This window comes from Cavia porcellus, unplaced genomic scaffold (genome assembly GCF_034190915.1).
Source record: "Cavia porcellus strain 051 isolate PalLab524CR breed Dunkin Hartley unplaced genomic scaffold, mCavPor4.1 scaffold_36, whole genome shotgun sequence".
Classification (NCBI taxonomy): domain Eukaryota; kingdom Metazoa; phylum Chordata; class Mammalia; order Rodentia; family Caviidae; genus Cavia; species Cavia porcellus.
In genome coordinates, this window is record NW_026947519.1 from 411,685 (window position 1) to 436,654 (window position 24,970).

The 24,970-nt window shown below is 49.7% G+C and overlaps 2 protein-coding genes across 2 annotated transcripts; both read left to right on the forward strand.

The window, feature by feature from the left end:
- The first annotated feature begins 7,718 nt into the window (after window positions 1-7,718).
- LOC134474708 (tripartite motif-containing protein 75-like) lies at window positions 7,719-9,089 on the forward strand. Its single transcript, XM_063243230.1, has one exon. The coding sequence runs from the start codon at window positions 7,719-7,721 to the stop codon at window positions 9,087-9,089; it is 1,371 nt and encodes a 456-aa protein (XP_063099300.1).
- An 11,830-nt stretch (window positions 9,090-20,919) lies between these two features.
- LOC134474723 (testis-specific Y-encoded protein 2-like) lies at window positions 20,920-24,708 on the forward strand. Its single transcript, XM_063243244.1, has 6 exons — window positions 20,920-21,668; window positions 22,780-22,857; window positions 22,992-23,103; window positions 23,186-23,331; window positions 23,434-23,523; window positions 24,572-24,708. The coding sequence occupies exons 1-6, from the start codon at window positions 21,075-21,077 to the stop codon at window positions 24,641-24,643; spliced, it is 1,092 nt and encodes a 363-aa protein (XP_063099314.1). The 5' UTR covers window positions 20,920-21,074; the 3' UTR covers window positions 24,644-24,708.
- Window positions 24,709-24,970: the final 262 nt, after the last annotated feature.

Genomic DNA, 24,970 nt, shown 5'->3' on the forward strand with positions numbered 1-24,970 from the left:
GGCTTTGTGCTTGTAGGCTGTCTGTAGACTGAGGGCTCTGCTCTGGAAGCATAAATGCTCAAAGTAAAGACCAAAGTGCCCCCAAAGTGAACTGCAACCTTTTTCAGTAACAACAAAACCCCACCCTCCTCCAATAATGAGAACAGCCAGATTCATATCAGAAAGGAAGCTTGGTGAGTTCCTCTAGGACAACCAGTAGCTACAGGAGAGCTTTAATGATGTTGGAAACCATCCACATCCAGCACCACATTCATTTAATTCACCTGGTTGTTACAAGTTGATCACCAGTTGTCAGTTCACCACACTACCTCAGAGAGATGGTTCCTTGTCCCAGGAAATATCTCTTCCTATCCCAGACTCATCAGACTCTCTCTTCCCTCTCTGAAACCTTTCATATAGGCTACACAACCTTCAGTTGCTTACTTCCGTCCCTCATTTCAGTCCCTTCGTGGAAGACTGCACTCAAATATCATCCCTTGATTTGACCTCTCTACTTCAATCCAATCAGATAATGGACTTGCTTTTACTGAACTAATAACTCTAGAGGTCTCTAAGATTCTCAATGTAAGCTGGAAATTCCACACCCTCTGCAGGGCCCGATGCTCATGAAAAGTGGAAGCAAATAACATAATTAAACCCCAACCTCACAGAGCTCTCCTTACTAATAAACAATATTAAATATCTCTGCTCCCTATCACCATCCACAACTTCGAGCATCACCCATTAACCCTTTTAAGCTGCTACACAGCCCCTTCTTTCTTCCTAGCCTCTGCAGCACCCCCAAAGCCAACTTCCAGGGAAGCTTCTTCCAAAGAACTCACCCGTAACTTCTACCCAAGGAAGACCATCTTTTCATTCTCTGACTCATCTTCTACCTACCTTCACCAGCTGGGGTAAACTTCATTTATCCCTGCATTGTTTTCTCCTCTTCCTCACATTCATCCCCTAGCTTTCACATTCATCCCAGTTCTGTTTTCAACCCCTGCAACTGACTGGAAAACCACATAAATCTTACTACCAGAGTTGTCTTTTTCTGATGGCACTGCCACTCATTTTCTTGTGCACTCTCAGGTACACTCCTCAAGAATATCCCCACCATCCTCTATATCCCTATAGCTCCACCTGAGTGAGTCTTCTTGCCATCATCTTCTTCCTTATGATCAGCCTCCTAATCATCCTGCTGTGTGTCTTCCAGTCCCAATCGCAGATGAAACACATGCCCCTGCCCCAAATATCCAGAGTCCAAATGCAGCCTTAGGCCCAATCAGTCCCCCAGAGCTACCCTCCTACCTTAATAGGACTCTAAACCTTATCCATTCCCTACTAAGCCACTCCCAACTATCACTGGCACAAGATTGCCAAATTTGCCTGTGTGCTTCCATCTTCTCCACCGAGGATACACACATTCCACTTTCAACATGGACCACAGCTGAGTCCACTTGATTTCCTACTTTTGAGGCACATGTTTGGATGGCTGAAGCCAACAAGAGTGCCATGCTCATGAGCACTGGTGCACTGAAACACCATCATATCAGAGGTGTAAATAGCCGCAGGTGTAAAGGTCTTTCCACAGCCCACCCAATGCTTCTAAGTACCCTTAGGACTCCTAAGTACCCTTAGGAGACTTACTGCCCCAAATGCAACTTTACTCTAAACTGCTGGTTTCCTTGTGACCACAAGAGCACAACGTTTGAATCATGTCACTTCAGACTGGACAGGACTCCCAAGCACAGAAACAAAAAAACTCATAAATGTGAACTCCCAGCTCACCCCATAGTATTGCATGTCTTAAATTTCTGCTATGATGTCCTCCTTCTCCAACTGACGTACACTAACTGGTCAAATATGCCAAGCAGGACACCATCCTCTGTCCTGTGTCTGCTGCTTCTTTCTAAAGAACTCCTCCTAATGGCTTGTTATCAATATTGTAAGATTTATCTAACACTGGCAGCCTAAAGCCCCAGGTGCTTCCCAAAAGGATCATACAGGTTTTGCTCCCCCTTTTATTGGAGCTGTACTCACCACTAGCATGGGACAATGGCAAAAAGGTGGTTCTAAGACAAAAGACTCATAATGATTTTTGCCTACATATCCAGGATCTTCTGGCTGTGTGGAACCTCTGCCTTCTCACAAACTGAATTGGAATATGTACCCTGGTATTCCTGGCCCCCAAAACAGATACAGCCCCTAGACAAACTGAGTTTCTACCCAGATGAAAGTCATCAGCCCAAATACTATAAGTAAGCCAGATGCTTACTTATGGTAGTCTACTTATAGTAGGCCTCAGAATTTCTGTAGGTGTGGAAACAAGAGTTATAGGGGTGGCTGTTTCCACCCATAGTCCACGGGAAGCACTCAAAAGACATGTCTGAGGGACTCAGAAAGATTTCCAATTCCAACATGGCCTTACTAAAGGAAGCAGAATCCCTAGTCCAGGTGGCCCTCTGGAACTGCTGTGCTCTAGATCTAATCTTTCTTGAGAGAAATGCTACTGCTTTGTCCACAGCTCACATTTTATCTATCAGATAGTTCAGAGTCTCCAGGACCAAACTTCCAGGCTGAAAGAACAGACAAAAGGTGGCTTCACTATGGGTTGAGGAGGAAGCTTCTTCCAAACTGGCTGGACATACTGGCTTCTTCTCCTACTCAGGGCCCTGGTCCTTAGTCTTTCTGCTGATATTGTATGGGCCTTGTATAGTAAGATTCTTAAAAGATGTCATGCAAGGACAGATTCAATTTATGATGTCCAGAACACTCTTCATGATGGCTCATTTTACCACTGTCCCATAGGAATCCCAAGCTAACCCATGTTAAGAACCAAAGATAATCATGCTGTAGTACTGCATCAACTCACCTATTTCTAATAACCTGCTGTCACCATCAGTCGAGTCCCTTCCCACATCATTTTTTCCATCTCTCTTTTATGGGAGTCCCATGCAGCACCCCTTAGTCACACCTGCAGAAGTTCTGAGATACAATAAACAGCACGAATGTAGCAGGAATGTCAGGTCTTTGAACTAGACCCCAGTCCAACTAGGATGAGAAAACACTTCAAAGTACATCTGTTATTCTTATCTGCAGGAGCACAGCTTCCAAGGGGAAGCCAGCAATTTACCTACACAGGTCAACCAGGTAGCAGCTGCTTCACACAGCTTAACCTACAGAGAGCTGATTATGTAAAACCAGGAGAGACCTGTTGTGCCTTTCAGTTCCACTCCCCACTCCACTCAACACTGCCCTACCATCTAAAACTAGACTCCCTATTCAAAGAGGCAAAATTTTGTGCCCATTTCATGAATCCCCTCACCCCTACCTAGACTATCCTATAAAGCATGTGAACACCCATGCTCACAACTAATGGCCTTTTTTCCCCTTAGACTGGTTGCACCAGGCTGCAATGAAGTTCTCAAATATTGCTGAAACTCTGCCTGTCTCAATGGTGTCAATTGTGCCTCAGTTTACTCTAACAGATGGTGAGCCAGGATAGTCGTGAGTTTGAGGCCACTCTGGACTACAGAGCAAAGATCTAGGTTAAATCCCCAGTTCCACCTGCAATAAACAAATAATGACTAACAATAGCAGTAAATTATCATGTGCTAAAATCTCACCCCAGCGGAGAATGCTCACCTGCAGTGTGCTGACCTAGGACAGATTCCAGCACTGGCTATGTTGAGGATATGATGTTTATTAAATTCACTATGCTGGAGGTTGGGAAACTTTCATTTAGTAGCTTTTTGCTTCTTTCATGGTTCCAAGGAAGGAACCCAAAGCCACTATCTTGCTCTTGGTTTATGTGCTACAGAAGCAAGCACTCTTTCACATTTTGTCATTAATTTATTTTGTTTGTCTATTTGTGGCAGAGTCTCAATTCCTAGTCCATGCTGGCTGTGAACTCAGTATGTAGCCCACGCTGGCCTTGAATTCACTATTTAGCCCAGCTTGCACCAGTCTCCCTGTGTCAGCCTTTCAAGTGCTATTACTTATAGGCATGTGTGAGAGTACCCAGCTTTAACCGTGAATTTTTGTCTGGGTGTGGTGATGCTCACCTGTTATCCCAGGAGGAGGGAGGTTGAGGCAAAATGTTGATGCTCAGTTCAAGGCCAGCCTGCTAGTACTGCGAGACACTCTATCAAAAGAAGAAGAGGAGGAGGAGGAAGAGGAAGAGGAGGAAGAAGAATAGTGTATGTTAAATGAATCAGAATTTTTAATAAAAATTTACAAGTTGTGGTTTACCTTCACGGAGGGATGATTTTGCAGCATGGGTCAGGCTCTGTGCTTCATCCATAGCACAATAAACAATTCAAATCCACATCCAGTAGGGTGGCACATTCCTATGACTCCAGCACCCTGGGAGGCCGTGGCAGAAAGACTGCCTCTCTCGGGTGCAAAACAAAGAAATGCAAGAAGGTCAAACTTAATAGCTCAGCAGGGAGGCTATGGACTCAAATACACTGTATCTGAAAACAACAAACTATCAAGCCTCCGAACATGCTTGCTAGCTTGGAAAACTGTAAAGCTCTAAACAGACGACCAAGTAACTTATTGGATCCTGTCACTCCTTAGCGTGCATGCGCACAGGTCCAGACCAGCCCTGAGCTGGTCCATTTTCCGCAGAAACTGAACATTGGTGGACGGGGCCACGACGGCCCATGCATATAAGAGCTTGAGGGCTAGCTAACACTGCAGCTCTCAGCTCTCGCTGGCTGGAGGTTGAGGTGTGAGAGTGGCTGGAGTTCCAGTCAGCCTGAACTGCATTGCGATATGCTGATTCAGTCAGGTAAGCAGGGGCTGGGTGAGTGTGAGCCGCAGGCCCAGTGCTGTGCTACAGGTGTGGAAACCTCATACTAGTTGGAAGCTGGTTGTGAACGGTGGGGTGCGGGTGGAGGCTGATGTGGTGGTCTGGGTTGGGCCTAGGCTCAGACAGTTTCAGTAGCCTCTGTCACACATCTGCTAAGAGAGCAGCAAGCCTAGTGTAGTGTAGGAGTCTGAGAGAGGAGGGTCGCAGCTAGCACCAGGCCAGCCTGGGCTCAGTGTTGAACTCATTTTTTTAACGCCCCGGAAATGGAGGTTGAACCTAGGCTTTAGCAGTGAGTTATATCGCCTCTCACACGTGCCCCTTATTTTTACGTTGTTTAGTTTTGTTTATTTGAGACAGGGCCTTGACGGGTTTTTCCCCATGCGCGTGCTAACATGGCGCTGAACAGCGCCTTCCCTGTTCTTGCCAACCCAAAAGTTAAACCTCCCGCTTTTCACGCAGGCTCCAAGGTCTCCTCCAATCAGCTGTCAGTACGTCATTCAGCCTGCCCCTTTAACTCCACCCCTGTCAATTTCAAATAAAGCCAGCCGTTTTTATCTTTGTTCCTCCAGAGGGCGCTTGCCTCTGTTGGGCAGCTCTCCAGTCTCCACACTTTTCTTTCACTGTTTTCTCTACTCTCTTTCCCTTCAGAGGACCAGACAGGTCTCATTGTAGGTCAGGATGGCTTTGAACTCAGCTGTTCCTCCTACTTCGGCCTCGGCCTCCTAAGTGCCTAAAAGACAGGCATGCGTCTGGACTTTCTGCTCTTAAAGGGTTTGAGAAAATTTGCCCAGACAGAATTCAAACTTGTCCTTCTGCTTCGGCTGCCCAAGTGCTGGATTTACAGGTGTGTTCCACCATGCCTACGCCTTTCAAGGGCTTGCACAGTGTGTCAGGTGCCAGGCCTTCTACAGGTGGGGCCTGAGGAACGAATGGAGGAATAGAGTGCCCCTGTATGGTTGCCGAGGAGACCGGGTGTGGATGGGGTAGCTGCCTATTGCAGAGCCGGGCCAGGGGCATAGTGGTACAGGAGGTCAAGGCTGAGGGCAGCGTTAGGATGTGGAGGGAGAGCAAAGAATGGTGTAGGGGACCCTGGTGCATGACAGATTTTCTCTCAGTGTGTTAAGGTCACGGCATATCCCCAGCCTCTCCTGAGAATATGATAGAACTAAGTACCACTCTGTGCGTGCGTGCGTGTGTGTGTGTGTGTCCATGTGTATCTGTGTGAGTCTTTGTGTCTCTGTGTCTCTGTGTCTTTGTGTGTATGTGTGTGTTTGGAGATACAGTTCAGACTGACCTTTGTAGTTCAGGCAGACCTTGCACTGGATCTTCTTGCCTCAGCCTGAATGCTTCAATTACAAATGGGCACCATCACACTTAACATTTTTGGTTTTTCTTAGACATGGTCTCATTTCTGTAGTTTCTGCTGGCCTTGAACTATGTAGTTCAAGCCAGCTTGCAACTTTCCACAATTCTCCTGCCTCAGCCTCCTGAATTCTAGAATTATGTGTCTGTGCCATGAAACCAAACTGTCTTGGCTTTGTTTTTGAGTCAGGGTCCCTGATTTGTGCAGGCTGAGATTCATTTTGGGATCTTCCTGCCTCAGCCCCTTGAATTCCTGAGGTTATAGGCATGTGCTATAACACTGCTGGCAAAGTTTTGTTTTGTTTTGTTTTGTTTTTCCTTTTGGTTTGAAGTGTGGGTTCTTGCTATGTAACTCAGGGTAGCCTTGAACTTACTATGTAGCTCAAGCTGGCCCCAGACTCACTTGGTCCTCCTGCCTCAGCCTCCTAGGTACTGGAATTACAGGTGTGCACCGACATTCTCTGCTGTAGATGTAAATTTTTAATTTATGTATCCATTTTTTGACCCGGGTTGCACTACATAGTTCAGGCTAGCTTTATATTCACTGTGTAGCCCAGATTGGCCTGGAACTGGTGATCCTCCTGCCTCTGTCTCCAAATGCTAGGATTACAGATGTGTGTGAGAACACCTAGGTCAATGTGAATTTTGAGCCACCAGAGACCCTTTTTACTTTTTGGTGATGGGTCAAACCTCAGTGGTAGAGTGCTTACCTACTATGAGTGAGGTCCTAGGTTCTATTCCCAAGGCCACAAACGGTTATAAAAAGAGCATTTCATTCATTTAGTGTGTTGATTGGTTGCAAGCTTAATGGGTATGAGAACCAGAGCTTTGCACGTTCTAGGTAGGTTAACTGCCACTGACCTATATGGCCAGCCCAGGAAATACTGGCCTATCTTTGAGGATACAGAAGCAGGGGGATTGAAGTGAGAATAAAGGAAAAATAGAGGTGTGGCTCTGTGTGAAGGCTGTGTTCAGTCTCTACGACTGGGAAAGTGGCCTGGGATAGAGCACCTCCCAGTTCAATTCCTGGTACCTCAGAAACAAACCAACAGCATAAACCTATCATCTGCAAACTGGCTACCTTTAAGTAAGGTTTGTGGAAGGCATGTTTATCGTGAGTTATTGTCCTCCTATACCTCACTGAAGGAGTCTAGGGTAAAGCACTGAGTCCCTCTAAGTTAGTAGGACACTAACTTGAAGTGTTTAGGCACTACCAGAAGGGCCTGTGCCTTCCCCTGATGGCGGGGTGACCAGGTGCATGCGGGGGTACTTGAGGCCCAGTGGGTGAGTGATGTGACCCTCAATAGGATAGGCATGAGGGTGAGGTCAGTGGGTTGTAGTGTGACCTCTGGGCACAGGATCCCCTGGAATAAACAGGGTCCCCCATTTTTGTCCCACAGTGACTTTGCACTGCCAGTAACGGAAGAGTAGCTGTAGGAATTCAGTATTCAAATACTCAAGAGTCGCCATCACTGTGAGAAGCTGAGGGGCAGACGGAGGCCACCCAAGTTCCCAGGAAGGGCAGCAAAGCACTGAACTGATGGCAGTGGCAGCAGCCATGGCACAACTGAAGGCTGAGACCAAGTGCTCCATCTGCCTGGATGACCTGGTGGACCCTGTCACCATCCAGTGTGGACACAACTTCTGCCGTGCCTGCATCTGGCAGTCCTGGGCCAACTTGAAGGACAAGTTCCCTTGCCCTGTGTGCCGCTTTGAGTGTGAGAAGTACTACTACTGGAGCAACAAACAGCTGGGCAGCATGGTGCAGATTGTCAGCAAACTGCACAGCAGCCACAGCAAAAGGCAGCGGCCAGGGAAGACCAACCTGTGTGAGAAGCATAATCAGGAGCTGACGCTGTTCTGTGAGAAGGATCTGGAGGTGCTGTGCCCCCAGTGCTTGTGGCTCCCCAATCACAGTGGCCACCGCTTGAGTCCCCTGAGAGAGGCCGCAATGCGGCACCGGGCACGACTGCACAACTATGCCAAGGTCCTCCGCCGGAAGGCAGTTGACACTCAGAAGCTCATCAGAATGCAGAGAAGGGTGCCTCTGGAGCTGAGGGAGAAGGCAGAGGCCCTCAGACAGAAACTGGCCTGTGAGGTAGAGTTACTGAGCCAGTTTCTGGCGTGCAAGCAGCAGGCAGCCTTGGAGCAGCTGGCTGAGGAGGAACAGCAGATCCGACGGAAGCTCAGTGACAACATCTCTGCCTTTGCTAGCTATGGGGCTTCCCTCAAGAGCCTACTAGCCAGGGTGGTAGAGCACAGCACATTGTCCAAGGTAGAGCTGCTGTCACAGATTAAGCACTTCTACCAGGGCTCTGACTGTGAGATCAATCAGCCCATCTTCTCCATTGACCTGCAGAGGGAGGCCTACAGTTTCCCTCCCCAGTACTCAGCACTACAGAAGATCAAGAAGAAGTTCCATATGGACATCATCATAGATCCTGAAACAGCCTACCCCAACCTCTTCATCTCTGCTGACCTGAAGTGTGTGGGGTTTGCAAAGAAAAAGGCAAGCCATCTACATGTGTCCAGAAGCTCCACTGCCAACTTCGTGGTGCTGGGCTACCCAAATTTCTACACTGGGCGGTATTTCTGGCAAGTGAAAGTTGGTGATGTGCCTCAGTGGGCCGTAGGGGTGTGCAGGGCCTCACTGTCCTCCAAGAATCAGTGGTCTGGGCAGGGCTGTTGGTGTGTGCAGCTGCAGGATGGGGGCTACAATGCCCCGGGAGCTGAGCCTGCTGTGATACAGCTGGACGTGCGTGATCGGACCCTGGGTGTCTTCCTGGACTATGAACTGGGTGAGGTGTTGTTCTACGACATGCCCGAGGGTGCACACATCTGCACCTTCAGCACCTCCTTCAATGAGCCGCTGCTGCCTTACTTCTACATCGGGCCAAACTCCAGACCACTCAGAATCGTCAGGGAATAATAACGTGAGTGAGGACTCCCCACAGACAGAGTTGCGTTAGCATGGTTTGCCTTATTCTAGTGTTTAGTGTGTTTTGGCAGTGGTAGAGAACGTGCCCAGTGTTTTGTAAGCTGACCATGTACTCTACTGTTGAGCTGTGTGCCAGGTTCCACAAATTCATTCTTCTTTTTCTGTGGTTATTGTTGTTGGGGGCTTTTTTGGGGTGAGGGGTGGTTTGTGATGGTAGGGATAAAATTGAAGAAATTCTAAAATACAGGTAAAAACAATTTTTTTTTTTGTCTTTTTCTTTTTTATCGGTACCAGGGATCGAACTCATGACTGCCTGCTTGCAAGGCAGGCACTTACGCCACTGAGCTAAATCCCCAGCCCCTTAAAAATAATTTTTTATAATAATAGTGGTGGGTCTGGGACACAGGGTCATTGCACTGAGCTCCATCCCCAGCAGTGTTATGTACTTTATTTTTGAGATAGAATCTTACTAGTTTCCCAGGCTGGGTCCAGACCTGCAATTCTGCTTAACCCTAAGGCTTGTGTCACCACACCCAGTCAGAGTTGTTTTGACTGGCAGTGTCCCAGTCTGTTAAATTGTATGCTTACAGATCTAGCCCCTCCAGTTTATTGTTCCCCCACTTGTAGAAGAAAGCTGCATAATTTTGGCCACAGCTATCTGTGAAGCAGTTCTAGTAATGCTTCCAGGTCTGTCTTGGGCTTGTTCACACTGCTGGGCTTGAAGGTGACTGTTTCATTTGGGCTTGAAGGTGACCTTTGCAAGCCTTTGTTCACTGTACTAGAGGTGGAGTGTCCCCCACACAAATCATTGTAGGTCTATATACCACACAGAGCGCCTTTCCTTTCTTTGCCCTCCCCTCCCCTTTCCCTCCCCTCCCTTTTCCTTTCCCTTCTCTTCCCTTCCCTAAATCACATAAGTTGCCCATGCTGGGCTTGGATTCATGATCCTCTTGATCTAGTCTCCCATAGTGCTGAGGTGACTACTTAGGGCACCACACATGGCAGGGTGAGCATTTTTGGTAGATAGTGTGTCTGCAATGGACAATTTTCTTTTCTTTTCTTTTTCTATTATATCTTGAAGCTACCTGCTGTGGCACTCAGCGTGTGAGCTCCGTAAGTACTTTGTTTTGTGTGACTGCATAGGTAGCTACTATGAGAAGACCAAAAGCCAGGGCTCCTGCACGCTAGGCAAGTGCTCTGCCACAGATTCCATATTGATGGTGTCCTCTTCTGTACATGAAATATGTTAGGATAAAGTTTTTCAGGTTACATTTCACTTCTGTTTTCATTTAGCTTCTGGCATGAGATATGGTTTGAACTCAAGGCCTGCCCATACTACGAAAGTGCTTCACAATGAGTCACACCCCCCAGGCCTGTGTTCTTTCAGTTTTCTTGTTTTCATGACAATAAGAAATGGCAGTCTGCTTGTAAGAGAGTCTGCTTGTCTTTATTTGAAGTATTCATGGAAATACAGTAGGGATACCCTAATAGTCTTCTAATGTATTATTTTATATCATCTGAGTTACAAATATAGACTTGACTGTTATAGTGTAAGTATATTTTTCTATGTTGGTAATGATATATTTTTGAGAGTTGGCCTCACTGTGTTTCCCAGACTAGGCTTGTACTCCTTGCCTCGGTCTCCCTCCAGGTGGTTAAGAATGTATGTGTGTCACTATGCCTGCCTGCTGTTTGTTTGGTTTGGTTTTATATTAATACTCTGTATATGCTATGCAACACATATGTCAGCATGGGAAAACATGGATGCAATGTTTTCTTCCTGTCCTGGGAATTGAACCCAGGCCTTCACAATGAACTATGTAAAGAAATGATAAATGAGGGAACAGCTTTGTTCAATAAAGCCACATGATATATACCGGTATTGAGACACCACATGGTTCCCTAGTTACAGGTAATAGTTTCTGTGTTCTGTATGGTAATCCAAAAATAAATCTGAAAAAAAGAAGACCCTGTTTTTATTTTTAATTTTTTTTCATTTTTATTTTTTGGTGTTGAGGATTGAACCTGGGCCTTATACTTGCATATCATGTACTCTGCCACCCTGCTGTATCCCTAGCCTAAGACTCTCATTCTTGCCTGTGTGTTAAGAAGCCTTGTGGATCTCCCTTTTTTGTAGTTTAATACTCTTGCTTCCTGGTGGATTTTCAGTTAATTCTTAAAATGTCCAGGTATCCAAGTACACTATTCAGGAGGTGTCGCTTCTTAGTTCAGTTGTTCTAAAAAGAGCTCCAAGACTACAGTACATGATAGTGGCTATAAAATGTCCCCATTTCCTCTCGACAATCAGCCCTCTGCTTCCATACTGAGAACTGAGCCCAGGGATGCTTTATTACTGACCTATAACCCCATCCCTGCCTCCCTTTTTAGAATTTGCCACAGGGGTTTGCTATGGCAAAACTAATGTTGCTAAGTTGCCCAGACTAAATGTAAACATTGCAGCTATCCTGCCTCAGCTTTACAAGGAATTTGCCACTGCAGCTGACAGTTGCGTTTTGAAGTAATGGTTAGATGGGGAGGCAGTTTGATGATGAAGTGCTTGCCTGCAAGTGAATAAGTCCTCAGGTGGGTGGCTAATGTCTTATCGTGTGGGGTTGGGATTGGGGATCAAAGAGTACTCAGGAGGGGACATAGGGACAGACTTGGCAGCAATGAAGGACTCAATAGGCTAGGCTCACACAGATCACTGAGCAGTGCTGGTAAGTGCAGCCATTTCTAGGGCAGGAGTGAACTGTTGGTGAGTTCTGAGACTTACTGCAGTGTTTAGAAAGAGCTCTTCATGCATGTACGGGTGGTGGTTGGGAAGTAGAATCAAAAACTACTAAAAATGAGCTGAGCCGGGCATGGGAGTACACGCCTCCAAACCCAGCACTCTGGGATCTGGATCGCTAACATTAGAGGATTATAAACTTGATCCTAGGCTGGAGAGCTCACACTTAGAGCCTACCTAAAAAATGAAATGAAAATGAAAAACCTGGGTGTTGTGGTGAGTTATCAGAATTGGGGAGGCTGAATTAGAAAGTTCAAGGCCAGCCTAAAATACATAGGGTTGAAGATGGTTTCAAAAGTAAATAAATGAAGGACTAGGGATATAGCTCAGTGCAAAGGCCCTTGGTTCAATCCCAAGCACACAAAACTAAAAACATTGTATTATCTAGTGTGGAGGCATACACCTATCATTCCAGAATCTAGGGAAGCCATGGCAGAAGGATCTTAAATTCAAAGACAGCTTGAGCAATTTAGTGAGTCTATCTCAAAATTGGAAAATCAGCCGGGAATATATTTTAGCAAAGTGCCTGCCTAACAAGTGTGAGATTGTGAGTCAATCCCTGGCAATCGATCAATCAATCAATCATCAATCAAGGGGCTGGACATGTAGCTCAGTACTCCCAGGCTTCACTCCCCAGTATTTCAAGAGTTTAACTGACTGTGATGGAGTAGCACTCAGAGGCCCTGCCTGCTAGAGCTGAGCATCTCAGATGGAAGTGTCTGCTGGGTTTCAGGTCTGCCTCGCAGCTGAGGTCTCTGCTGCCAGCCAGGACAGACTCAGGACTGGATTCCTTCTCAGAGAAGGGATGGAGCCCTCCAAGGAGGCCAACCACACACAGGAGGTGAAAAGGAGACTGGGGATCCACCATCCCTGCAAGCTTTGGCCACACCGATCAAAGGGGCAAGGCAGAGGATGTAGTGACAGCCTCAGCAAGAAGAGCCAAAGTTTGAGCCCAGTTTTCTGAGCAACTCTGGGAGACCTTGTCTTGAAAGTAAAGCCTTGGCAGAGGTTCTGGGTTCAAACTTATGAACTAAAAAAAGATCTCTAAGACAATGTCATGATAAATATAGAAAACCTGGAGAAGGACGATGTAATTCATCTCATTTGACACTGAATTTCCTAAGTAGAATCTACAAGACACACAAGTACTCATTTTGTCCTTAAGAAGGTTGAAATTTATCAAAGCCAAGAACTGGTTTCTCCACCAGGAGTGTTCCAGCTGTAGCCCTGGGCTAGGGCAAGGTCCACTACAGGGTTAAAATGGGAGCTTTCTCAGCCACCATGTCTTTGATTGCAGCACCCAATTGTGCAGGGCCCTGTCAGCCTTCTTGGCACAGACCTCAGTGTTAACATTCACAGAGGCCTTTGCTTACTTACTGTAGGCTAGTGGGAACCAGGGATGCTGCTAGTTGGCACAACTGGAACTGCCATGGGCACCTTGGAATACCTTGGTGTGCTGTTTGCTGCCTACTCTGCCCCCACTAGCCAAAAACACCTTTTTTTTTTTTTTTTTTTCAGTACTGGAGATAACACTCAAGGCTTCTGCTTTGAGCAATATTCTCATCTCCTGTTTGTTGTTGTAGTTGTTCTGTTTTTGAAACAGGGTTGCACTATGTAGTTCAGGCTGGCCTTGTACCCTGTGAGGCCGAGGCTGCCCTCAAACACAGAGATTCTCCTGCCTTAGCCGCATAATCAGTTGTGAGTTACAAGTATTTGCCAACATTATTTTGAGATAGTCACCTAATTGCCTAGGTGGGGCTCTAAATTTGGGAGGTTCTCCGGTTTCAGCCTCTCAAAGGGCTGGGATTACTGGCAAGCATGGTGTCTTGGCTACTTTTCTCTCATTGCTGAGACAAAATACCTGACACCCCAAATTAAAGAAGGACAGGTATATTTAGCTCAGTTTTTGGAGGTTTCAGTACACAGTCAGCCCCAGAGCAGGGTGGCATGGCACAGGAAAAACAGTTTATGGTGGCAGAAGACAGCAAAAGCAAGAGCACAAGGGGGTGGACGTGGGAATGGAGGGATGGAGGAGGGAGTAAATCATTCCTCTTTTCCTTCTATTGCATGCAGGCCAACCCAGAGTAGGTGTAGCACTCACAACATTTCCCTGCCCTCCTGTTGCATAGGCTCAGGATGTTTGCAAAGTGAGAGCCCTGACCCCTGCTGACTCATATGATTAAATTTGTAAACTTCTCAGATTGACACAACAAAGGACACCTTAGAGTGGTAAGAGCACATCCTGTGTACCCCAGGATAGAGAACTGAGGAGTCACTTAGTTAAGCTTTTAGAGTGCTCAAGTTGACCCAACATATCAAGCATACCACCAGGCAACAAATAAATTTTCCCCAAGAGTCCCCAGTGCTGAGACTGATTAGCCTTAGAGGAAGTTGAGGAAAAATTAAAAAGGAGCAAAAGAACTTCTTTCACATAAGATGACAGCTTAAATTCCTGGAAGAAAAAGAGGCTGTGGTGGCTATCACACAATGCTACGTCATTGGTGGTCCTGGAGACCAGATGTGGGGATGGTCTCTGTAGCACTGAGGAAGAGGAATCAAGGCCATGTTTCTGTAACAAGTAGGGACACATTACCATCAAACCACTCCCTCCCATCAATACAAGAGAAAGCTTCCCTGTGTTTGGAAGTGGAGGACCTGAGAGTATAGGCACAAAAGATTTATAAAAGGCCAAACAGTATGGAAGTAGTGATCCACTTCATCAGTGTGTATAGGATGATGCATCTGTCAGGGTGACTCAGCTAAGGACATGCATAGCTGATGATGGTGGACACCAGCACAGGGTTGTCCAGTTCCTTCATAGGAGAACCACTGCTTTTCAGTTTTTCTGTACATTAAAGAATAATGAACTTTTAACTTTCCTGGAGCAACTAGAGTAAATGCATAGGTAGTCTATGTTTGTGTATTTATACATCCCCACATGTACTTCACTGTCGGGTACCTACCCTAGTTCAGGGCCATATCTTTCTGCCACCTTTTTTCTCCCAATTGAAATACTCCGTACTTCTTCTGAATCAGGGTTTCACTGTGTAGCATAGGCTGGCCTTGGGCTCATTTTGTAGATCACATGGACCTCAAACTCACAATCATCTTCCTGATCAGCCTCCTGAGTGTTGACATGTTGCCACCATGCCTGGCTATCCCCTAACTTTTGGACAGTATCTTGCCCTGTAAACTACAATTCATCCTGTTTCAAAACAACATAGATCCCAGCCGCATTTACACACACATGTAAATAATCTGGTGTTTCTGTTTCATAAAAGAAAAACAGGCCATAAATATCTTGACCTCTCAGGATACTGAAAGGGTAAGATAGTAGCTTATGCTGGCAATCCTGACTCCTCAGGAGGCCACAGCACGAGGATCACTATTTCAAAGCCATCTTGGGCAATTTAGTGAAACACTGTCTTAAAGTAAAATAAAAAGGGCTGGGTGTGACTCAGTGTTACAGTGACAGCCTAGCACCCACAAGGCTGTAGGATCAATCCCCCGTATTGCCAAAAAATAAATATGTAAAACCAAATATAGGTACAGATTTCCAGAGAAGGCAATGCATTTGAAATATAGCTTTAAAAAGAAATGATAGAAAGAAGACAGGGAATTGGACATATCTGAATTTATGAGTGTCATTGTTTTGAAGACTTAACTTGCTGAAGGTGATACACAATCCTTTTTATCTTTAAACGACTTTTAAGGCCTCAGTGGGGGGCTGTACCTAGACAGCAGGTATGTTCCCTTCCTTGAGTGACAGTATGTATGGTCAATGGAACATATCCCAGCCACATCCCCACAGGCTCTATTCCTAGCACTCAAGAGGGTGAAGCAAGAGGATCACAAGTTTGAGGCTCACCTGGACTACTCAGCAAGATCCAGTTTCAAAAAGCCAAAAACCAAAAAATATCTTTCCAGTGAGAGTATTGGTATACATCCCTAATTCTAGCATTTGAGATGATGAGACAAGAGGATAGGAAGTTTGATTCAGCCTCAAAAATCTAGCAGGACCCTGCCTCAAAATAAATAAGGCCTTCACATCTTCACATGTAGCTCAATTCAATGGGCCTGGGTCTGATTTCAGGACCAGAAAAAAAAATTGTCTTACTGATCCAGTCCCAGTCAACCAATTCCAATGTATTCATTTCCAGAACTTCCAAAAATATTTTGTGTGACCAGTTATTGACTGATCCCAGGTTACAGTGGAAAATCCTCCCTCCCTTCATATTCTTCAACAAAAAAAGCCTAAGTCACGGGACAGCAGTTGTTGGGTGCAGGGTGCAGTGGATAAATGAGAGGAGCATACCAGAGAAGTAATGCCAATAACTCATAAAAATATGGCACTTTGATTTCAGGAAATACGCATGTTACCTGTATGTAAACCATGACATTATTTCCATCACAATTTTAATTAAAATTCTAAAATAAAGATAATGGTAATTATTTTCACTCCTGGAATTGAATTTCTTGAGTCAATGAACTGAACAGTTATAGAAACACGTGGCAGCCTACTCAAGAAGGTCAACGATGAATAGAAATTTCTAAATCTTCTGGATGTGCTGTCGTTGTACAGCAGCCTGCCTAGGTCATGTCACTAGGTAATCATTACACCTGATTTCTGGAAAAAAAAAAAAAAAAAAAAGACTGTAGAGTCTCCATAGTAAATTACAAAATGAGCCCTTGGTCCTACAGTTGGTTTTGTGTTTGTTTTTTGAGAAGGTCTTGCACTAATATCCAATAAGGCCTCAAACTCTTAAACTTCCTGCTTCAACCTGCTGAGTGATTTGGTCATCAGCACATACCCAAAACTTGGCTTTGTGGTTCCAAGGTGATATTTGTTGGTGGCTGGGTGTGGGTTCCAGATCCATGGTAGGGCAGTTGCTCAGCATATGGAATGTATGTGTGCCAGATGCCCTGAGTGAATGTGATCATTATGTTCACACATGTATTAATAAAATTCTTTAAAAAACATCTGGGCTGAGCATGGTGGCACAAGTCTGAGGTCCTAGAAATCTGCAGGGCTGCCGCATTAGGATTGCAAATCTAATCCCAAAGCCAGATGTGGTGATACTGCATGTAATTCCTGAGGAAGTGACTTTTAAACAAAAATTTCTGGGAGATCAACGCCAGGGTTAAACCTGAGACCCAGTCTAAAGAAACAACAATATCAAGAACAACAAAAAGCAAAATGATAAATCACAAATGAAATTGAGGACAGTTTAAGGAGATCATGTTTAAAAGTAGAAAAGAAATGAATCATAAAAGAAGTGGAAATACAATGCAACATCTACTATTTTATTCTTCAGGACCTTATGCATAGGTACAATGAATACATACAGTGTGGAATTTTGACCATGAGCAGTACATGGTGTGGAATACATAGTGTGGAATTTTGACCATGAGCAGTACACACAGGACAACCAAGGGTCCACAACCTAAAAGCAGCGTTCTGGAAGCTGTTTAGGTAGCATGGTTCATGGAAGTGTGTGGGATGCAGAAGGAAATCCTTGATCCTCTTAAAGGAGAAGGTCCTCCAATTTACGAAGGGACCTTTAGCAAGATAGATTGCCTTCTTAAGAAGGTCAGACCCTTGCAAAGACTCCTAGAAGCATAAAGCTGATTTAGTGACTTTTGAAGTAGGTATAGGCCTCTCGGGATCAAAGGCACATTCTTGCATAGGCAGAGGCAGCCTTTTAGAACCCAGGTTCTGCCAGAGTGAGGGAATGAGTCTCCCCAAGGTACTGAGGCACACCAGTGAAAAGCTGGACACGCCTGGCAGCACATCCAGGCCACTGTGTTCCTTGCCCTGGGGCAGCCAGGCATCTGAAGGTGAGAGGCATCTCTGTAAACAGCCACTTCCCACAGGTGTGGTCTCCAGATGGATTTTTGCAGCCCTAGGTGAGGCAGCTTGTGACAGGGCTCAGGGGGCCAAAGGCCAGAATGGCAGAGCAGAGATGGACCTTGCTCAGTCCTGTCCCATGTGACACCCAATCCAAATCCCTGGGAGCCACACCGCTTCCCATGGAGAGGGGTAGCCTTGGGCCAAGGCCCTGCTGTGGGTGGAAAACTTAGGAGGTCAGCATATTCCTCACTGGTCAACAGAAGGGGAAGGCTCTTGTTAGGATGTCTTTGGCCCTCAAGAACAGCGCGCCCTACTCTGTTTGCTAAGCGCAGTGTCCTTCCATTGGCCTGGCCTCCTTGGCTTGGCCTGCGCAAAGCCAGGGGGAAGGGCCAGTACTGCAGCCTGGGAGGCATGTCTCTGTAGCTCCAGCAAGGAAGAGCGAAGCCCTCTGTGTGTGGGCAAGAGGCCAGGACTGCGGGGAACTCTGGTGCTTTGGTGCTGTGGTGCAACAAAGAGAAAACTACCTCTGTGCCTTGCCTGGAACCAAAGAGTAACACGCATGTTGCCATGCATTGGGAGGCACGATGTGCCTTGCCGGCCCCTTGCCACCCACAAGGTGTCACCTTGTAGCTGAAGCCCTGCCTTGCTTCCTGGGGCAAGAGGTCCTGCAGTTGTAGTGAGGTTTCACACATCAGCTCCTTCCCACAGGTGTTCTGGTGTCCTGGTGCGCTTCTCCTCAGAGTCGGGGGGAGTTTTGTGAGGCAATCCCTGCCTGCGCCTGAGGATGCTCCTATCCATTTCTGGTGAATAGCTGTGCAGCCCACCAGCTCTGGATGCACTGAGAGTTTCTGTTGCAGTGTGCACATCCCTGGGGAACTCTGGAGGCATGGTGTGGCAGCACGTGAATGCCCTAGGATGTTTGCTGAACACTGCTCTTGTGTGAGGAGGGACCCCTGAGGTGCCTGGCACCCAGAGATGCCCGCCCGGGGGCACATCTCTGGGGAGGTTCTGAGCCAGGCCCAGCCTCTCAGAGAGGACCTCCCTGTGTCCTTGGCCTGGGTACTCCAGGAGACAGTCTTCCCTCCGCCAGTGCAACAGTGCAAGCAGGGAACGGGAACTACAACACCACAAAGCCATGCTGTTTTCAGTCCACACTTGATTTCTCCAGGAAATAGGCTCAAGGGCCTAGGTGAAGGTTCCTGCAAGCCCTCAGGCTGAGGGAAAGTCTAGTAGTTTCGGAGGAGGTGACCCCCTTGGCCTTGTGAAAAGCCAAAGGACTCCCCCGTGTGACAGCGGAGACAAAGGATGACCCATGAGCCTTCCTGGATATCTCTGGGAAGGATATATCCCAGAGCATGCCTACACAAGCTCTCCTGGAGGGCAGGAGGCCACAGAGGACTCTCCTGGACAAACGCAGTAGGTATGCTCAGAGGATCGGGCAGGCAACAGCTGGGTCCTGGCACCTCCTAAAAGCACAGGGGTCAGGAGGGCGGAGAGTTCACGTCCCATGCCCCAAGCCACAGGCTCTCTATCCACCCCAAGGCCCACTCACACATACACATAGAAGCAGAGTGAGAGCCAGAGAAAGAGAGAGAAGAGACAGAGAGATCATCTTTCCCAGGAGCCCAGAGAACATTAAGCTGCACAGTTTGTTCTCCCCACTATCACCCCGCTGAAGCTGTTCTTGCTGTGTCCTTCTCTCTGGCCTTGCTGTACTTCCACAGCTTCCTCTCCTGCTGTGGCTCTGGGTTTGCTGCTCCCCCTGTCTGTACTCTTCTTGATCTGTCTCTCAATCCCAAAGCTCACACCTGAGTTCCTTGTGGGCTTGCGATCTCCTACACAACAGCTTGCAGGAAGCTGAACTTGCAGATTTCCGGTTGGTGGCCTGGGGCAGGAGTAGCCCTTGATCCCCCATCCTGGATAAGTCTGTTGTGCCAGGGAGCTGGGCCTCAACATGGAAATACAATGGCCACCACATCCCACCCTACCCCCCACCCTGGCCCTGGCCCTGGCCCTTGTTTTGCATTGTAACTCTGCCTCTTTGGGGTCTGGCAGCCTGGCTTCCAGGGTGGCACAGGTGCAGCCGGAGATGGAAAGTCTCGGGCCTCCACGCCAACTCTGCTGGCACAAAGGCATGCAGAGAGGCCTGAGGTGGAAGCAGGCAAGGGGCAAGGGGCATGTGGTGGGGTGTGGAGGTGCGGGGTGGTGGCCGGGGCCCTGCTCTGCCAAGAGCTTCCCCTGGCAGCAAAGGGCCCCATCAGCAGAGCCAATCGGCCTGGTTTGTATGCAGGTATGGACCGCACGGGGTTGGTGGTCCCGTGCAAGGCTGCATGGGGCGGGTGGGATCTTCCACCTGGTCCCATCTGCCCTGGCCTGGCACAGCCCCACAGAGGGGCCTCGGTGTCTGGGAAAGTGTGGTCAGCCTGTGCGGGCCCCGGTTGGCCTGCTGGCAACAGGGAGGTGAGCCAGGATGACCTCTCGTTGGCAGTGTGCCTGTGCCCACAAGCACCAAGGGAGGCAAGCTGGCGGTGCATCCGGGCTCCAGCTTTCCTGGCCTCGACCTTCAGCGCGCTGCACGCCAGGGTCACGAGCTTGGACTGGAAGCTCTGCTGTGGCTACCGTGGTGGTGGGCGAAGTGCCCTAGCCAAAGGAAACCAGAGGCAAGCCTGGAAGGCTTCCTGCAGGAGAGGTTCAGGCTGGGGTGGGACACTGAGGGGAGGGAGGTGTGGGAGGTGGGCGGTGGGCGGGGCAGGAGTTGGGGGCCCTCCCCTGCAGTCAGCGCCTGCAGCCCCAGAGGGCATGTCGGGAGGCGGAGTTGACCCCATAGGCCTGCCCCGGAAGGACTCCAGCCCTGGGGCGAGGGGCAGAGAACCTGCAGATCCCGCAACACCTGCAGATCCCCAGGCCCGCCCTCGGCCTAGTCCCAGGCCCCGGCCCAGGCCCAAGACCCTCAGACCCTCATCCCGCAGCCTTCTGCTTTCACCAGTGGAGACAGAGGAGACAGCAGGCAGCCCGCAGCCCTCAGCAGTCAGCAGCAGTCCGCAGCCCGCTGCCCTCAGCCTGGGTGGGGTTGGCTGTGGTGGGGGGTGGGGGGTGGGGGGCGCCTCTGAGCGGGGCCCAGCCTCTCGGAAGTGCAGGGAGCCAGCGAAGCAGGCGCTCTGGGTTCCATGGACATCCCCCAGCCCGGCCACTCTGCCCGTGCCCGTGGGTCAGGTGGTAGGCAATAGGGCCTCTCTGGCCTAGAGCTGCAGCTCCTGTGGCTGCGATTTGCATCAGAGGCCAGCTCTCAGCTGCAACTGGTGTCACAGCTGTGGCCCTTGCAGCCCTAGGGCGCCCTATGGGGAAGAAGCGTGGGCAGCGAGGGAAAAGCCAAGGCCAGGCCGCTCCTGGGAAATGCCAGAACCGGCCGGCACTCGGGGTGCCTGGTGGGCAGGGAGGGGCTCTGCGGCCACCCAGCACAGAGCTCCGAGGGGCAGAGAAGAGCGGGACCCAGTCCACAGCATCTGGTGCTCCCCAGGAGACCTCGGCTTTGGCCAGGAAACCGGCACCCCTCCCCAAGAGCAGACAGGAGGCTGAGCCAGGCAGGGAGGCAGGGCTGCTGTGTAGTGGGGGAGTTCAGGAGGTTAAAGAGCGGCAAGGCCAAGAGCAAGCAAAGCAGGGGACAGCTGCGAAGGTGCAGCCGGGCGGCCAGGCGGATCTATGCAGGAAGAAGCCCCGAGCCAGACGACCTGCAGAGCCAGCTGCTGGCCGTCCATCGGCCCAGCCTCCTGTAGAACAACTGCGAGCCCTCCAGTTAGACATGCTGCCCCTGAATATGGAGGCCAGCAGGGCCTTTGCCGGGATGAGGCAGAACCTGTGGCAGAGGCGCAAAGCTCAGCTGGAGTGCAGAGGTCAGCTCATCCAGGGCATCCCGGGCTTCTGGACCACCGCAGTATCCTTTATCTGTCTGCCCAGGCTGCATGGGGCAGTGGGTGCCAGGGCAGAGGCCCTTTGGAGGGTGGGCACAGCCAGGCCAAGGGACCCTGGAGGGGTGGCTCACCAGTGTGGAATGTTGAGCAGCGCAAGTGCAGAGAGGACAGGATGTGTGCGGGACCTGTAGCCACCCATCTGGAAAGCTGTAGGGGGTGGGGAGAAGAGGCTGCTCCTATGGGGCTGGGTGTGTGTGTTTGTGTCTGTGTGTCTGTGTGTCTGTGTGTCTGGCTGGCTGGCTGTCTCTCTCTGTCTCTGTCTCTGTCTCTGTGTCTGTCTCTGTCTCTGTCTCTGTGTCTGTCTCTGTGTCTGTCTCTGTGTCTGTCTCTGTGTCTGTGTCTGTGTCTGTGTCTGTGTCTGTCTCTCTCTCTGTTTTTCTCTCTCTGGGTCTTAGGGGGGCCAGGAGTGATCTGGTGAGGCAGTGCTTGTGCCTCTGGACCTGCGAGGTCCTTGAGCCTGTGTGTAGCACCGAATCAGGATCATGCAGGCATGAGGCAGCCTGCACAGGAAGCGCTTGGCTCACACAACAGGTGCAAGGAGGCGTGTATTTCCTGGTCCTTCTGTAAATCCTTGGGCAAGGGTCAGAGGGAAAGGCCCAGAGAGTGAGAGCTGGCGCATTGCACACAGGGACACGCGTCCATTCTGCATGGCCCTTAGCACACAGACAAAGCAGGCCACGGGTTGTCAAGCAGTGGTGGGGTGGGGCCTACTGACTGTAGGCACAGTCAGTGCCTACACACTGTGAGGTGCACCTAAGCCTTGGACACCCACGTGGCTTTCAGCATGCCTGAGAGAAATGGAGACCTGGGAAGTGCGGTGGAGAGGACCGCACAACCTCCCTGCCCGGCTGCCAAGACCCCGCTCCCCGGGTGCCCTCTGCCACAAGACTGCACCCCCTCGCTCCCGCTCCCTCTTGTGTCCTCATCTCTCTGTCTGTGTCACTCCTTTTCTCTGTGTCTCTGTGTGTCTGTGTGTGTGTGTCTGTCTGTGCGGCTCTCTCTGTGTGTGTCTCTGCTTCTGTCAGGAATCCTGGCCAAGCATACCTGAGTGTTCAGCTCCTTGACCCTAGGCAGATGGTAAACCACCCAGAGCTGGCAGCAGTGATCAGCGAGGAAGATGAAGACATGCTTTGCTCCATGATCAGTTTGAAGGTCAGGACTGGGCTGTGTGGGCTCTTGTTGGGGAAAGCTGAGTTGAGGCAGGAGGTGAGCTCAGCCCTGGTGTCAGGCAATTAGGGCTCAGTGGGATAGGGATGTAGATTCTGCGTGCTTTGTTCCCCTGACAGGTAGAAGAAGCTGGAGAATCCAGCGATTGCTGCAAGGTCTCCATGTTCTTCAGGAAAAATTCTTACTTCCTGAATGAAGCTATCGTGAAGGAGTTTCTCTGGCACGTGACAGGTAAGAGTGGGGCGGTCCCACGTTGGGTGGAGAAGTGGCCCAGCAGGGTGCCCTTAGTCCCCAACTATCCCTCCCACTGCAGGCTACATGGTGTGGCGTTCCACGGCCATTCAGTGGCGTGCCAGTTACAGACGCCAAGCCAGCCTCCGCATGAAGCACAATAGCAGCCCGAACTTCTTCAACTGGTTTACTGATCACAGTTTTGCTGGCTGCCACAGGATTACTCAGGTGGGTGGCCAGGGGCATGTGTCCTGCTGCAATTGGGGTGGCTCCTCATCTGCTGGCATGGGATCTGATCCTGGAACCGGCGTGTCCCACTTTCCCTCTCAGATCATGGTGGAGGACCTGTGGCTCAGGCCACTGCTCTACTACCAGCCTAAGCGGCCACCTGGAGAAGAAAGGGAGCACGCAGATGGGCAGGTGAGGACCAGGGCTCGGAATGCTAGGGGTCAGCCAGCTGCCAGGAGTCCCAGTCCGGGCTTAGGGAAGAGTAGGCCCTGACTAAACCAGTGCACGTAGGACCACTGAAAGTAGGAGGTTGACGGACTGAATGGAGGGCCCAGATGGCAACCAGTGCTTCTTGAGACAAGCCTCATCCTACCCATGGGCGGGGAGAAGCCTTTGTGCCTAGCAGACAAGCAGACCTGAGTCTTTAGTATCAATTCCCTGCACCCCATTTTAAAAAGTAGATGTTGGGGGACAGACATTTCTGGCATTCCGGCTAGGCTAGCAGTGGTTTCCTGATTGCTTGTCCTTGTCCTGGGGCAGCTTGGCTCCCCAGGATCTCCTTCCCCTCGGGTCCCCTCCGGTCTCCTTCCCTCCTCTCCCTTGCCCTCCACTCCCCTCCTTTCTGCTCAGCTCTCTTCCCCTCCAGTGCCCTGGCCTCCCCTCCTCTCCCCTGGACTCCTCTTCCCTCCCTTCTCATGCTCTCACCTCTTCTGGGGTTTGGGTTGAATTAGGCTTGGCTAGGTTGTTTTGGCTTGGGCAGGGCTGGGCAGGGCTGGACTGGACTGGGCAGGGCTGGGCTGGGCTGGGCCAGGCAGGGCCGGGCTGGGCCGGGCTGGGCCGGGCTGGGCCGGGCTGGGCCGGGGTGGCCCGGGCTGGGCCGGGCCGGCCCGGGCTGGGGGATGGTTGGGATTTCCTTTGATTTGTGTTAGTGCACACCTGTGGCATACAGAGCCCTGCTCACTCATCCGTGCAGCACAGCACCCTTATGGTCCAGAGTACTGTTTTGCCAGGGGGCATGTGTTTTGTAGGACATTGTTTTTACAGCCTGGGCCAGAGGAAGTACAAGCGGGACAGCCTGTCCACATGGAGGGGCCTGGACTTTTGAGATGGTCCCGTGCAGGCGACTGTTGCTGTGAGCCTGTGTGCCTTCCTAATAGGCCGGAGCAGTCTCAGACTTCCAGTGGAAGGTTGTGGCCTCCCAACCTTCCTGGGTTCCCTCACACAGAGCCTTGGATTTCAGGGTGAGAGCACAGGGCAAGAGCAAGAGCACGGGGCCTGTGGTGAAATCAAAGAGGATGGTGAGGAAGGCTGACGGCAAGCCCTTCAGGAGGGAGCCCTTCTCACACTGGAGCCAATAAAGAGCATTGAGTTTGTTGAGCCTGGGCATCTCTGCGTGTGTGTACGTGTTGGGTTCTGCTGGCGCTGTGCAAGTCACTGCTTCGGGTCCACGTGGGGAACCCTGGGTCCTCTGCCAAGGCCTCTCTGACTTGTGAGGGGTTCTGCCTGTCAAGGTGCAGTGTGGTGGCTTGATCTGATTCCAGGTTTCCACCTGTGTTTCTACACAATGTACCTGCGGGCGGAGTTGGGGGTTTCCAGAGAGGCAGAGGGAAACCACTGCCCTTGGATGATGATGGGCTCT

Coding starts and splice junctions, on each gene's coding strand:
- LOC134474708 (XM_063243230.1), top strand. CDS start 7,719: ATGGCACAACTGAAGGCTGAGACCAAGTGCTCCATCTGCCTGGATGAC.
- LOC134474723 (XM_063243244.1), top strand. CDS start 21,075: ATGGGGAAGAAGCGTGGGCAGCGAGGGAAAAGCCAAGGCCAGGCCGCT. Junction 23,104..23,185: donor GTTTCTCTGGCACGTGACAG/GTAAGAGTGGGG, acceptor CTCCCACTGCAG/GCTACATGGTGTGGCGTTCC. Junction 23,332..23,433: donor GCTGCCACAGGATTACTCAG/GTGGGTGGCCAG, acceptor TTTCCCTCTCAG/ATCATGGTGGAGGACCTGTG.